Genomic DNA, 14,128 nt, shown 5'->3' on the forward strand with positions numbered 1-14,128 from the left:
AAAAGGCAAAAATCAGCTGAGAGCAAATACATGCTTCTTGGGTTAAAAATAAACCAGAATGCTGGTAGCTAGAAAACTTCAGGTTTAATCAGCAAGACAATTTTGGAAGGAACAAATTAAATACTTAAAGTAAATAGCTGCCGTCTCAAAGTCCAATGCTAAAATGAGCGGATGTGGCTCTTTAGCTGCATTCTGACCACCCTTTTTTCCCTTGGACCTTTGATCAGCCATTGTACATGATGCAGGCGATTGAAGGTGCACTCTATATTGATGCTGCCCATCAGTATGGAGAGAAGATGAAGTGCTCCTTGTGCAAAACAGGAAAAGCAGCTTGCATGTGCCACAACAGAACTGCAGTATGCCAACGTTGACATATTACATCAGATTTAAGCCTAATTTTTGGAATTCAACTTTTATGGAGCAATTCTTGAGTTTAATTGTAAAATCAGGAGGACTAGAAATAAATCTGTGATTTATATACAGTGCAAAATTACTAATAATGGAGGAATGTTCAATTCAGAAAACAAAAAGACTCAGGTGAACTAATATCTTAGTTTAAAAATTACATGTTAATCTTATAAATGTGGAAAAACAAAAAATCTTGGATGCAAGTCGATTTGTTGTATGTAGAAAGCATTCTTCAAAACATCACATGTTGAAGGCCACCAAGTTAGATTTTTATTTTCATTGTAGCTAATGTCATTTTCTATTAAAAAAAACTAACTTTTTAAATCATAGACAAAATAATTTCTAGTATTATGCGTGTAATAATCAAGTTTACAGACGGTAAAACAGCAAAGGTATCTGTACTGAAAGTGAGAGTTACAATCTTACCTAGCACTGGCCCATTTTCTTTTCTCTTTTCTCTGGGTTTAGCAATTGCTTTATTCATTATGCTCAAGATCTCCTTCTTGGCAACTAGTTTAAAAAAAAGCAGCAATATTACAACAATGTAAATTACAATGAAAACCAAAGTTATAATGCAAGATGGATACCAGATTTACCTGAAGCTTGCTGTATAGCTTCCATTACAATTTTCAATGGCAGTCCGGCTATTTTAATGTCTGCCTAAGGAAAAATAAACAACATAATTCAGTGGAGCACTAAAGATGCATCAATATCCATAGGATCAATTTTTATCAGTATATATTATTTGACATTTGGAGGTTTTATTTGCTTTACTCAAAGAAATAATACTAGATATTACTGTAATTGGAGTTTGATTAACCTGAAATACATGTCCCAAAACAAATAATTACTAATATACAATGACTGAAGAAACAAAGGAAAATTATAATAGGGTCAGTGAATAAATTACAAACCTCTTATAGGGTGTAATTTGTGTTACATTTTCAGTTCTTCAAGAATGCAGTATGAGATTAGTACTAAACAGGGTGGCATTTATATTAACTCACATCTCAAAAACTGCTGAAAATGGTTCTTCTGGAAAGTATGATAAACTCATTGCAACTCAATTAGGCAGGTGCAAGTTCTGTGCTGCAAGGTTTTTTTTTTAAACAATATTTTGCACATAACATAAGTGAGAACAAAATCAGATGAATTGGTGTCTTGTCACAATCAGGTGTCTCACAAGAGGCTTGTTATAAATTCAGATGTATGGTATAAGGGAAAGGTAGCAACATAAATGGAAATTTGGTTGATGGATAGGAAACGGAAGGGTTAGGGTAAACATTGCTTGGATTAGAGCAGGTTTTAAAGCAGTGTAATAGAAGAGTCAAAATATATATATTGATAGGACTGTAAAAGATTTCAGGAGGACATAGACAGGTTAATGACAGCCTTGGCTTGGCAGTAGCGCTCTCGCCTCGGAGCCAGAAGATAGTGGGCTCAAGTCCCGCTCCAGAAACTTGAACACATAATCTAGGGTGACATTCCAGTGCAGTCAGAGGTAGCATCTTTTGGATGAGACGTTAAACTGAGGTCCCGCCTATCCTCTCAGGTGGAAGTAAAAGATCGCATGGCATTATTCGAAGAAGAGCAGGGGAGTTCTCTTTGGTGACCTGACCAATATTTATCCCCAACCAGTATCATTAAAAACAGATTATATGGTCATTATCTCACTGCTTGCTGTGAGTAAATTGGCTGCCACGTTTTCCTACATTACAACAATAACTACACTTTAAAAGTACTTCATAAAAGTACTATAAAGTGCTTTGGGACATCCTGAAGTTGTGAAAGGTGCTATATAAATGCAAGTTCTTTCGTTTCTTCTTCTTCAATGCAATTTAATATGGAAAAATATGAGGTAATGCATTTTGGGAGGAAAATAAATTTGTGGGAGCATACACAGTGGAAATATGATGAAATGTGCAAAGGAACAGAGACCCAGGGTACAGATACATTAGAATAATAAATAAAGCAGTTAAAGCTGCTGAAAAAGCCAATTGTTTTTTGAGTTTATAAATAGGAACATAAAGCACAAGAGCAGAAAAAAAAGTCATGCTGATTTTGTACAAGTAATTGTTAGGCCACAATTAAAGCATTGTGTACAGTTTTGAGAACCTTATTACAGAAAGGGCTTTAAAGCTATAGAAGCATACACTGTAGATTAACAAAGATTATGCCAGTGATGAGAATCTATAGTTATGAGGAGAGGCCTGATATACTAGGACTATCTCCATTGGAGCAGAGAAGGCCAAGAAGAGATTTGATAGATTTTTCAAGATTATGGAGGGCTTTGATTGCGACACGGGGCCATCAATTTAAAATTGTCATTCTGACAATGAGGACCAAGAAATTGATTTGCCACAGGGTTAGTTGAGGCAGAAATCACTGCACCTTTTAAGGGAAGAATAAACATTAGAAGCATTATTATAATACAGGGCGACAGAGAGAGAAGAGTGGAATTAGTTTTGGATTGCTCCATCAAAGAGCTGGCACAAATGCAATGGGCTGAACGGGCTTCTTTCATGTTGTTTACTTCTATGGTTCGAATATCATGAGACTTACTTTTTAACGCATTGTAGTGATTAGGATCTTGACTAGCGTTCATCTACCTTGCTTCAACTTAAGGCAATATACTCCTCGCATATCTAGATATCATGTTTATTGTCCTGTGCTCGCCTTGATTGTACATTTTGTGGTGATCAAGATGCCTCCCAAATTGCTCATCTATAATTTAAAAAAAAATATACATCTCTTCCCTGCAATGTAATAACTGGGGGATGGTAACCTAGGATGTAATTTGTGATAACAACAGAAAACGCTGGAAAAACTCAGCAGGCCAAGCAGCAGCCGTGGAGAGAGAAACAGAGTTAACGTTTCAGGTCGAAAACCTTTCGTCAGAACTTTGTGACTGTGTAATTTGTGACTTTGATTAGGGCTGTTTCAGTGCTGTGGCAGGAGCGTAAACTTGATTGGAGGGGTTCAAACATGGAGTTGCAGGAAAGATGGGCACAAACACAAAACCACGTCCCACCCACCAATGAGTTGCACTACTATGTTGTTTATGTGACAACTTTGGAGCAAATGCTACATTTACCTGTAAAGCTGTTATTCCTTTGTTCGTACCCGCCATCTTAAAGTCCATATCTCCATTATAATCCTCAATACCCTGCAAGAGTCAAAGGATTTGCTTTATTTTTTCTTAAATGGACATGCATACAAGACAATATAAAACATAACGCTAATGCTGCAACAGCTCTTTGAAGAAAACCAACCAAAATATCAGTCAGGAGACGGTAATCTTCAATTTCAGCAGGCTTTTCTGGATTTCTCTTTGTGATAAGGCCGACAGCTACGCCAGCCACAGCAGCTGAAATCGGAACACCTGGAGATAAATAAAACATAGACTAAAATAGATTGTAAACTCCTCTGCGGTGGAAAAGACATGCTTAAAGTGACAAGTCTTTGGTATAATCCAGCAGCATTTACTGAACATTTACACGCTTTTTCTTAAAGGTATTTACTATTGTAAAACTTCTTGAACTAAAAAAGGTGCTGCAGAAAGGAAGCACTCAGTCCAACTTAAAATGAAGATATTTAGAGTTTACCTGCATCCATCAAGGCCATACTTCCTCCACATACTGATGCCATAGAAGATGAACCTATAAATGAAAAATGAACACAGAAAGGAGCTAAACCACTGATGGGAACAGACCACTGGACTCCCAATTCCAACTCCAAATACCACCAACTCAAACCCCATTTAAGCTCTTTTAAAACTAGTGGGTAAACTAGCAGCTCTTGACAGAGTGCTTAATAGACACAAAACACACTTCCTCTCAGGTCCATAAAGTAATTCTATCAGCAGCCAGGGAGTATGTCTATGGTCCAGACCATGCTCCCAGCTGAAGCAAATGTAGCAGAGAGTGTGGGAAAGAGAATAAGTGCAAATGGTAAACTCCATGTATCCTCCCATTGCAAAACACTCCAGAATCCAGACTTCACCACCACCAGTTCTACTCCACACACAGCCAGAGAGGAGGTGCATTTACTGTATAGGAAAGCGGTACTCATCATAAATCAACGCGAGACACTCCAGCAAACAAGCTAAAAAAAAATTCACTGCTGTCAAAATAATGGCGAGGTGAATAGCGTTCGCCATTATTTATGTCCAAATGGTACAACAACTTTAGGCAAGGGGCAGATGCGAGGTTAAACGTGGATAACCAAAAGTTACTGTCCGAGTGGCACTGTTTTGCCGTTCGCTTTACGATAATGGCATCTTGTTGTCTGGCTCACCGTTGAAAGGCGTGAAGTTGCTTTATTTGCACGTTCGATATGACAAAAAGTCGCCACAGAAGGTTGGCTGTGTGTATTTGAACCGCGAGTTGGCATGAGCCTATTTCTGACTGGCTCCCTTGGAGGACAAGACACACCCAACACTTTGTCTGGAATGTGTAATTTGATCCTCTCTGCTGTAGAGTAATTCAAGTTCTCTGCAATGTGTAATTTGATCCAGTCATCGTCAGGCAGGTTACAGAGTTTGGGGAACCCGCACAGCGCTCGCGCCGCCGAGTTCGGGGAACCCGCACAGTGCTCGCGCCGCCGAGTTCGGGGAACCCGCACAGCGCTCGCGCCGCCGAGTTCGGGGAACCCGCACAGCGCTCGCGCCGCCGAGTTCGGGGAACCCGCACAGCGCCCGCACTGCCGATGGAAGATGGGAGTTCGGCCAGAACATTGGAATAGTCAAGTCTCGTCACAAATGCAATTTCATGCACGTTGGTAGGACCAACATAAAATACGCTATCATTTAAAAAAATGTATTTATTCATTTTCGAGAGGAGGGTGTCGCAGGCAAGGCCAGCATTTATTGCCCATCCCTAGTTGCCCTTGAAAAGGTTGTAGTGAGCTGGATTCTTGAACCGTTGCAGTCTATATGGTGAAGAAACTCCCACAGTGCTGTTAGGTACGGAGTTCCAAGATTTTGACCGGGCAACCATGAGGGAACAGCGATATATGCCAAAGTCAGGATGGTGTGTGACTTGGAGGGGAACTTGGAGATGGTGGTGTTCCCATGCGCCTGCTGCCCATGTCCTTCAAGGCGGTAGATGTCGCGGGTTTAGGAGGTGCTGTCGAAGAAGCTGTGGCGAGTTGCTACAGTGCATCTTGTAGTTGGTACACACTGCGCGGTGGTGGATGGGGTGCGGATCAAGTGGGCTGCTTTGTTTTGGATGGTGTTGAGCTTCTTCAGTGTTGTTAGAGCTGCACTCATCCAAGCAAGTGTAGAGTATTCCATCACACTCGTAACTTGTGCCTTGCAGGTAGTGGAAAAGCTTTGGGGAGTCAGCAGGTGAGTCACTCGCCACAGAATAACCAGCCTCTGACCTGCTCTTGTAGCCACAGTATTTATGCAGCTGGTCCAGTTAAGTTTCTGGTCAATTTCTCTCAGGATGTTGACAGTGGGGGTGCTTAGACTCTCTCTTGTTGAAGATGGTCATTGCTTGGAACTTGTGTGGTGAGAATGTTACTTGCCACTCATCAGCCCAAGCCTGGATGTTGTCCAGGTCTTGCTGCATGTGGACACGGACTGCTTCAGTATCTGTGAGGTGTTGCAAATGAGACTGAACACCGTGCAATCATCAGCGAACATCCCCATTTCTGACATTATGATGGAGGAAAGGTCATTGATTAAGCAGCTGAAGATGGTTGGGCCTAGGACACTGCTCTACGGAAGTCCTGTAGGCTGGGGCTGAGGATTGGCCCCTAACAACCACAACCATCTTCTTTTGTGCTAGGTATGACTCCAGTCAGATTTCTCCAACCTGATCTCTATTGATTTTACTTTTACTAGGGCTGCTTTGTGCCACACTTGGTCAAAATGCTGCCGTGATGTCAAGGGCAGTCACTCTCACCTCACCTCAGGAATTCAGCTCTTTTGTTTGGACTAGAGCTGCAATGGGGTCTGTAGCCGAGTGGTCCTGGCAGAGCCCAAACTGAGCAGCAGCGAAAGTTATTGGTGAGTAAGTGCCACTTGATAGCCCTGTCGACAATACCTTCCAACACTTTGCTGATGATTGAGAGCAGGCTGATGGAGTGGTAATTGGCCAAATTGGATTTGTTCTACTTTTTGTGGACAGGACATACTTGGTCAATTTTCCACTTTTGTCGGGTAGACGCCAGTAGCTGTACTGGAACAACTTGGTTATGGTTCTGGAGCACAGGCCTTCAGCACTACAGCCAGGATGCAGTCGGGGCCCATAGCCTTTGCTGTATCCAGTGCGCCTGCACTCTCTCCAAGGCCTTGACATCCTTCTCTACTTGTCCTGCCACCTTCAAAGACTGCGTACGGACACGCCCCGGTCTCTCTGTTCCTGCACCCCCTTTAAAATTGTACCATTTAGCTTATATTGCCTCTCCTCATTCTTCCTACCAAAACAAATCACTTCACACTTTTCTGCATTAAATTTCATCTGCTAGGAGTCTGCCCATTTCACCAATCTGTCTATGTCCTCCTGAAGTCTGCTACTATCCTCCTCGCTGTTTACTACATTTCAGAGTTTTGCATCAATCGCAAACTTTGAAATTATGCCTTTTATACCCAAGTTCAGGTCATTAATATGCATCAAAAAGAGCAGTGGTCCCAACACGGACACCTGGGGGACACCACTGCACACTCCCCTCTAGTCTGAAAAACAACTGTTCATCACTACTCTCTGCTTTCTGTCCTTTAGCCAATTTTGTATCCATGCAGCCCTTTAATCCCACAGGCTTTAATTTTCCTAAAAGTCTATTATCTGGTATTTTATCAAACGCTATTATGTGGTATTTTATTAAGCGCCTTTTGAAAGTCCTACACTTCAACCGTACTACCCTCATCAACCCTCTCCATTACTTCATCAAAGAACTCGATCAAGTTAGTCAAACACAATTTGCCTTTCACACATCCGTGCTGACTTTCAATTAGCAGCCCATACTTTTCCAAATGCCAATTAATTTTGTCCCACATTATTGTCTCTAAAGTTTCCTCACCACCGACATTAGGCTGACTGGCTTGTAGTTGTTGAGTTAATCACTCTCCCCAGTTTTAAAAGAAAGTGAAAGATTATTTCCACTGGTCCACTCCACATGCAACAGGGAAGTGGCCCAGTGCACTGGGCACAGCAAATATCCCAGGTAAGATGCAGAAGACCCATGCATCAGAGATTGCTGCTCCCCGAGCCAAGCTGCTCCAGTGCAGCCATGATAATGGCGTCTACCTGTTAATGTGGAGGGTCACCCAGAAAAGCAAGATAATTCTCACACAGTCACGTACAGCTTGCCCTGTCGACCTCCTCCCAATCATCAGCTGAGTGATATAATATAACATGTTGAAAACGCTCAGCAAGTTAGGCAGCATCTATGAAGAGAGAAGCAGAGTTAACGTTTCAGGTCGATGACCTTTCATCAAAACATGAAACGTTAGCTCTGCTTCTCTTTCCATAAATGTCGCCAGATTTGCTGTGTGTTTCCAGCATTTTATATCAGATTTCCAGCATCTGCAGTATTTTGTTTTTCAATCAGCAGAGTGATGGTAAGAATCAGCAATAGTGCCATCAGGCAACACCTGCACACCACCGAGTTGTTCACCAATGCTAAGTTTGCATTGCCTTGTGCGCAATGTTACCTCTAAGCTCTGCACCCTGGGACTGGCCTTTCCAATGTTAAATTTCATGCATGCGCGAAACTGTGAAGGGGCCGTGCACCCAAATAAAAATTAGAGAGAACATTGTTTGTGGTCCCCATCAAAAATGTGACCCATGAACAGGCGATGCAAGATCATATGGGGTGCTGTAGTCGTTTGAGGCTGAATTTGAAAAATCCACAGCATTGATTATTTTACATAATTTGTGCTGCAAGGTTGGTTTAGTGAGGCGCATTTCACTCAACGAGAACAGGTGAGGGCAAAGTCATTGCAAGTGACATCACTAGCAGAGCTGTAGGTTTTTAGCATGCGCTGAGCAGGACATTGAGTGACGCGACTCATGTGCAGGATGACATCATGGGCCGACCGAAAACTATCGCTGCTCACTCCGTCAAACTTAACACTCTGGGTGAGAGCTGCAGTGACTGATGGGGTATTGTGTGGGGGGGGGGTCACGGATTGTTAACAGGTTTATTGCAGAAATTGTGTGGGGCGTGGCGAGATCACCTTTTACATTACGAAGTGAATAGTGACAGTGTCATGACTTCCGGATTTCGTCCAGTGCAATGATGTCACTAGCCACACATGCGCCGGGCTTTCCGAGAAATCAACTCACTGTCGTTCATGGTCAAGAATATGATCCAGGTCTAGGTGTCCCGGTTTTGGGGGGGGGGGGGGGGGGGGGGGGGGAAGAGACGGGGGAGAAAGGGGCAAGCAAGAATATGGTGCAGGTGTAAAAGGGGGAGGGGAAGAGGAGAAAGTGATCCTGGTCTAACAGGGCGGGAAGGACAAGATTTGTCTTCCCGTCTTGATTATGTTCTCCCTCTCATTTAGCCCCCATTTTAGACCTGGATCATGTCTTCCCCCCCCCCCCCCCCCCACACTGCTGTCTCCATGCTCCCCCCGAACCTCTGACCTCCTCTCCCCGATCTCGTGTCCTCTTCCTTTCCGAGCCCCTCTCCCCTGCACCTGCTGTCTCTCCCATGCTCAGCTCCTGTCCTCTCATGCCACGCACCGTCCCCCCACCGCCCCCCAGAAGCTCCTGTCCTTCTCCCTGCCCGGAGCTCCTGTACTCGCCACTCCCCACTGCCCCAAGCTCCTGTCCTTCTCCCCACCACCCTCCGTCCTTCTCCTCGCCCGGAGTTGCTTTCCCTGTTCACTCAGGTCCCAGATGCCTGGTTACGCTTGCTGCAACATTATCAGCTCCCACTTTCAGCAACTTGCCACACAAAAATTTTAAAAACCTAAATGTACAAGGGCAAGTCTAACTAAGTGCACAATAACATCTTACATTTACATGGTGCCCTTAACTTACAGCTCTCACCCAAATAAAGCAAAACAGAGGCTTTTTAACATTTATTACATGAGGTAGATTAAAGGATTTATAATTTTTTAAATTTTTTAAAAATCTTTTTATAAAGTGAACAAAATGTGCTATTGAGTAGATTCGTGGCCAATCCATTTAATCACTTACCGTTAGATTCTAGTACTTCTGCTGTTACCCTTATTGTAAATGGAAATTCTTTAGGAACCACAGATTTCAATGCTTTTTCTGCAAGAGCGCCTAAATTAATGTAATTTTCATAGAAAGAAATATTTTAATAAATTAATACAAATATGATAACCAGTATTTCTGTGAATTAAGCTGAATGATTCATCCTTCTCACCATGGCCTAGTTCCCTCCTATTTTGACCAATTAATTTTCCAATCTCATTAGTTGCATACGGCGGAAACTGAAACAACAAATATGATGCTGTTAGAAGAAATAGGACAAACATACCCATCTTAAAAAAGACAAACTTATATAATTGTATTCAAAGCAAACATATCAGATATAAACATCAAGAAATCTTCCCCACTCTTGAATATGTTTGGGTTTAGCACAAATAGTTCAGCAATTCAACACCTGAAGGTAACTGACCGTAATAGTTCTGCCTGATTACTAACTACACAGCACCACTGAATTTGGTATTCTAGTCTACTTGACATGTATTTGCTTTAATGTGTTAGCTATTAACAGTAATTTGCATTAAATGGACACATGCACAAATATTTCAAACACTGGACTGACATGCGATGTACCATTTTAACAAAAGCTAGAACTTTATTAACTAATTTGTACATGCACAGTGATGTGTTAGAAAGGTGTAACTAGGGTTTTTATCACTTGAAAGTACTGTACTCTCAAATACTCAATTAACTAACTCATAATTACACATTACAGGAAACTTTCTGGTATCCGGCACTGACGGGACCGAGCTGGTGCCGGTCGATCAACACTGCCGAAGAAACGAGCGCTAATGTTAAAACATACGGAGCTCAGAGCTCCGTCTGAAGCAACAAACCAACAGCTTCAAAACAGTCGGCGCAGCTTGCAAGCGTCTCTGTAGCTAAGCAACAGCTTCAGCTAGATGCTTGCAGAGCCCCAAATGGAGAAAAAAAGCAACTAAAAGTAAAAAAAGTTATCTGAACCGACTCCTGAATTTTGCCGGTAGATAGAGCATTCTGGATATTTAACCTCCGTTTAAACGAAAGTTTCCTGTATTTTCAATTAGTGCTACTAGTATGTGGATTATTTCCCCATTTCAACTACTGACAATGGTAATGTCATGTATATTTACAGTGATGTGTCATGAACCAGTATTCAGTGTAAATTACCCAAGTATCCATCAATGAAGTTCTTACATTTTTACAGGAAGCACAAAAAACTGTCTTAATTATGAGTTAGCTGATTGAGTCCTAAAGCAGGGGCTTGGATGACAGAGTCAACCAATGGGTAGTCGCCTTTTCTCATTCCAACAGCAACATCTCAAACGCTTGTTCAGCTATCTTTTTAGGAGAAAGGAGAGTGTTATTCAGTACTTCCTCATCGTCTGTGCAGTGTGCTTAAATTTCTATCCTCATTACTTGGTTTCATGTGAAATATATCCATTAAGATTCTATTAAATGGTTTTAAAATCCTATTAAATTGTAATGTTAAAAAAACTCCAGGATTTACAGTTCAGCATAGAAGACCGTTTAAAGTTTATTGATAAAAACTGTATTTTACGGCAACCTACAATTTTGATTCCCTCCCATTTGAAGTGGTTTATTTTCTCCTGCCCTTTTAGGTCCCCTTCCCTACATTACTTCCTGGTTGAATAGCTCAACATCTTCAAAATGTTCATCTCCAAACGTGCCCCCATCCTATGCCATCTCCATTGGAACTTGGGTTGTGTTCATGATATGTCGAAGATAGATCATCCCCTTCTGCACTTCCAACCACCATGTTATTGCCCTTATCTGTATTTTCTAAAGTTGTGCAAGCTGCTGACATAATGCTTGATTGCTACTATGGTTTTCAGCATGGCCACTTCATTGGTAATCTCACCTATTCTGCAATTCTGCTCTTCAACACTTTGATAATTTATTTGCCTTTGCCACATCTCCAATACTTTTGACAGGATTTCTTACCATGAACTTCTAAACATTTGCTATTCTGTCGAAGTTGTTAATGGATATCGAATTTCCTCTCCAATCAATGTAAAATCAATCTATCTGCACTTCAGTTCATGATTCATTCTCACCCTTTTCCCATCAAGTCAGGGGTTGCTCAGTGTTCTCTACTCTTTCCTACTCTGTTCCTTCATTAACCTCCTACACTTCGTCAGTTGTAGGCTGCTGGATCATCAGCAAACAGTCAAAAATAAAACTATAAAGAGCTGCACTTCCTTTATCAGCCAGTGCTTCAGACTATTAAAAAATCCCAAGTTCACAACATTTGGACATATAACAAAAGATAACAAATGACGGAACAAGGAAGACACACATTCTAAAGCAAAAAAACTACAAATTAAAGATTTATGCATAAATGGATGGATGGGCAAGACCAATGCAATTGTTGTTCTGACAGGTGTGATGGATGATATGTATGTAAGTATGTATGGAAATTCCTTCTGGTTTTGATTGGTCCATGCTAACCACGTGGTATAATGGTCAATTGGTTCTAGGGACTAAGAAATCACATAACGAACATAGAAGGCATATTACCAGTATGTATCCATGCCATCACCAAGACCGACAATCTCCACCTCCGGAACATCGCCCGACTCCGACCCTGCCTCAGCTCATCTGCTGCTGAAACCTTCATCCATACCTTTATTACCTCGAGACTTGACTATTCCAAAGCACTCCTGGCCGGCCTCCCACATTCTACCCTACGTAAACACGAGGTCATCCAAAACTCGCATCAAGTTCTGTTCACCCATCACCCCTGCGTTTGCTGACCTACATTGGCTCCCGGTTAAGCAATGCCTCGATATTAAAATTCTCACGCTTGCTTACAAATTCCTCCATGGCCTCACCCCTCCCTCGCTCTGTAATCTTCTCCAGGCCCACAACCCTCCTAGATATCTGTGCTCCTCTAATTCTGGCCACGAGCATCCCCGATTTTAAATCGCTCCACCACTGGTGGCATGCCTTCATTCTGGAATTCCCTCCCTAAAGCTCTCTGCCTCTACTTCTCTTTCCTCCTTTAAGATGCTCCTTAAAACCTACCTCTGTGACCATCTGCCCTAATATTTCCTTATGTGGCTTGGTGTCAAATTTTGTTTTATAACACTCTTGTGAAGTGCCTTGGGACGTTTTACTATGTTAAAGGCACTATATAAATACTAGCTGGGGAGCCCCGCGTTGCGAGGGCAATTTTGGGGCGCGAGGGCAATTTTGGGGCGTTTGGTCTCCCTGCCCCTGTGTGTCCCCCCTCTCCCTGTCATGTCCTCTCCCTGTCCTATCCCTCCCTCCCCTCTCTCCCTCCCCTCCCCTCTCTCCCCTCCCCACTCTCCCTCCCCCCCCACTCTCCCTCCGCCCCCCACTCTCCCTCCGCCCCCCACTCTCCCTCCCCCCCCACTCTCCCTCCGCCCCCCCACTCTCTCCCCCCCCCAACTCTCCCTCCCCCCCCCACTCTCCCTCCCCCCCCCCACTCTCTCCCCCCCCCACTCTCCCTCCCCCCCCCACTCTCCCTCCCCCCCCCCACTCTCCCTCCCCCCCCCCCACTCTCCCTCCCACCCCCCCCACTCTCCCTCCCCTCCCCCACTCGAGGGCAATTTTGGGGCGCGAGGGCAATTTTGGGGCGTTTGGTCTCCCTGCCCCTGTGTGTCCCCCCTGTCCGTGTCATGTCCTCTCCCTCCCTTCCCCTCCCCTCCCTCTCCGCTCCCCTCCTCTCCTCCTCCCCCACTCCCCTCTGTCCCTCTCTCCGGCCCCTCCCCCTGCCTAGCGCCTGAGGTCCGGTGCCATTGCTGAGGTCCCCCGTGTATCGCGCGGCTGATGGACGGCCGCTGCGGGCGGGCGGGCAGCGCATGCGCGGTGAGTGTGGGCGGCGCATGCGCGGTCAGTGCGAGCGGCCCGCGGGAGCCGGCAAGGCCGTTAGCGAGCGGGAAACTTCGGGCGGCGCGCCCGCGCTCCGTCCGCCACACCTGAGAGGGGGAAGTAGAGAGAGACAGAGAGGGAAGAGGAGAAGGAGAGAGAGGGAAGAGGAGAGAGGGAAGAGGAGAAGGAGAGAGAGGGAAGAGGAGAAGGAGAGAGAGAGAGGGAAGAAAGAGAGAGAGAGAAATTTTTTCAGCTTCAGGCCCCGAGTCCCCCCTGCGCGAGGGTGAGGAGGAGGAGGGGGGGGGGGGTTGCTAAACACAATATAAAACTCAAATAAATTGTTAATTAATTGCCTAACACATAATTGAAATATTTACCGTAGTTCCCTAACACACAGAAAGTGTGGGGGAAAAAATCGTGGAAAATCAAGATGGCGGCCACTCACCTCGGTTCAGAAGGATAAGGCCCGCCCACACACGCACCGATTGGTCGACCGGTCAGGTCACCGAAGCGTAGGATTGGTCAATCGTCGAGTCACTCGACACTCAACTGTAGGAAGACCTCGACGTCACACGGTCGCTAATGAGATGCTAATGAGCGGAACGCTGAACGTTTTTGGGATACCGCGGGCGGGATTTTTGTCCGGCCGAAACGTAAATACGCCGATGACCGGTCCGGAATCGCAAGCTTTCTTT

General features: G+C 44.1%; 1 protein-coding gene across 3 annotated transcripts in view; it reads right to left on the bottom strand.

Moving 5' to 3' along the window:
* The window catches only part of pnpt1 (polyribonucleotide nucleotidyltransferase 1), a 79,498-nt gene that overhangs the window by 12,488 nt on the left and 52,882 nt on the right, over window positions 1-14,128 (bottom strand). For all 3 annotated transcript variants that reach the window (XM_085981403.1, XM_085981404.1, XM_085981405.1), the window contains exons 16-22: window positions 9,754-9,820; window positions 9,561-9,650; window positions 4,014-4,067; window positions 3,681-3,790; window positions 3,503-3,574; window positions 1,005-1,068; window positions 835-918 (exon numbers count right to left, since the gene is read on the bottom strand). In XM_085981403.1, the coding sequence (XP_085837529.1) occupies window positions 835-918; window positions 1,005-1,068; window positions 3,503-3,574; window positions 3,681-3,790; window positions 4,014-4,067; window positions 9,561-9,650; window positions 9,754-9,820 (541 nt within the window). The remainder of the gene's footprint in view (window positions 1-834; window positions 919-1,004; window positions 1,069-3,502; window positions 3,575-3,680; window positions 3,791-4,013; window positions 4,068-9,560; window positions 9,651-9,753; window positions 9,821-14,128) is intronic.

This window comes from Somniosus microcephalus, chromosome 3, assembly GCF_052327205.1.
Source record: "Somniosus microcephalus isolate GS21.2 chromosome 3, FLI_Smic_1.0, whole genome shotgun sequence".
NCBI classification, from domain to species: Eukaryota; Metazoa; Chordata; class Chondrichthyes; order Squaliformes; family Somniosidae; genus Somniosus; species Somniosus microcephalus.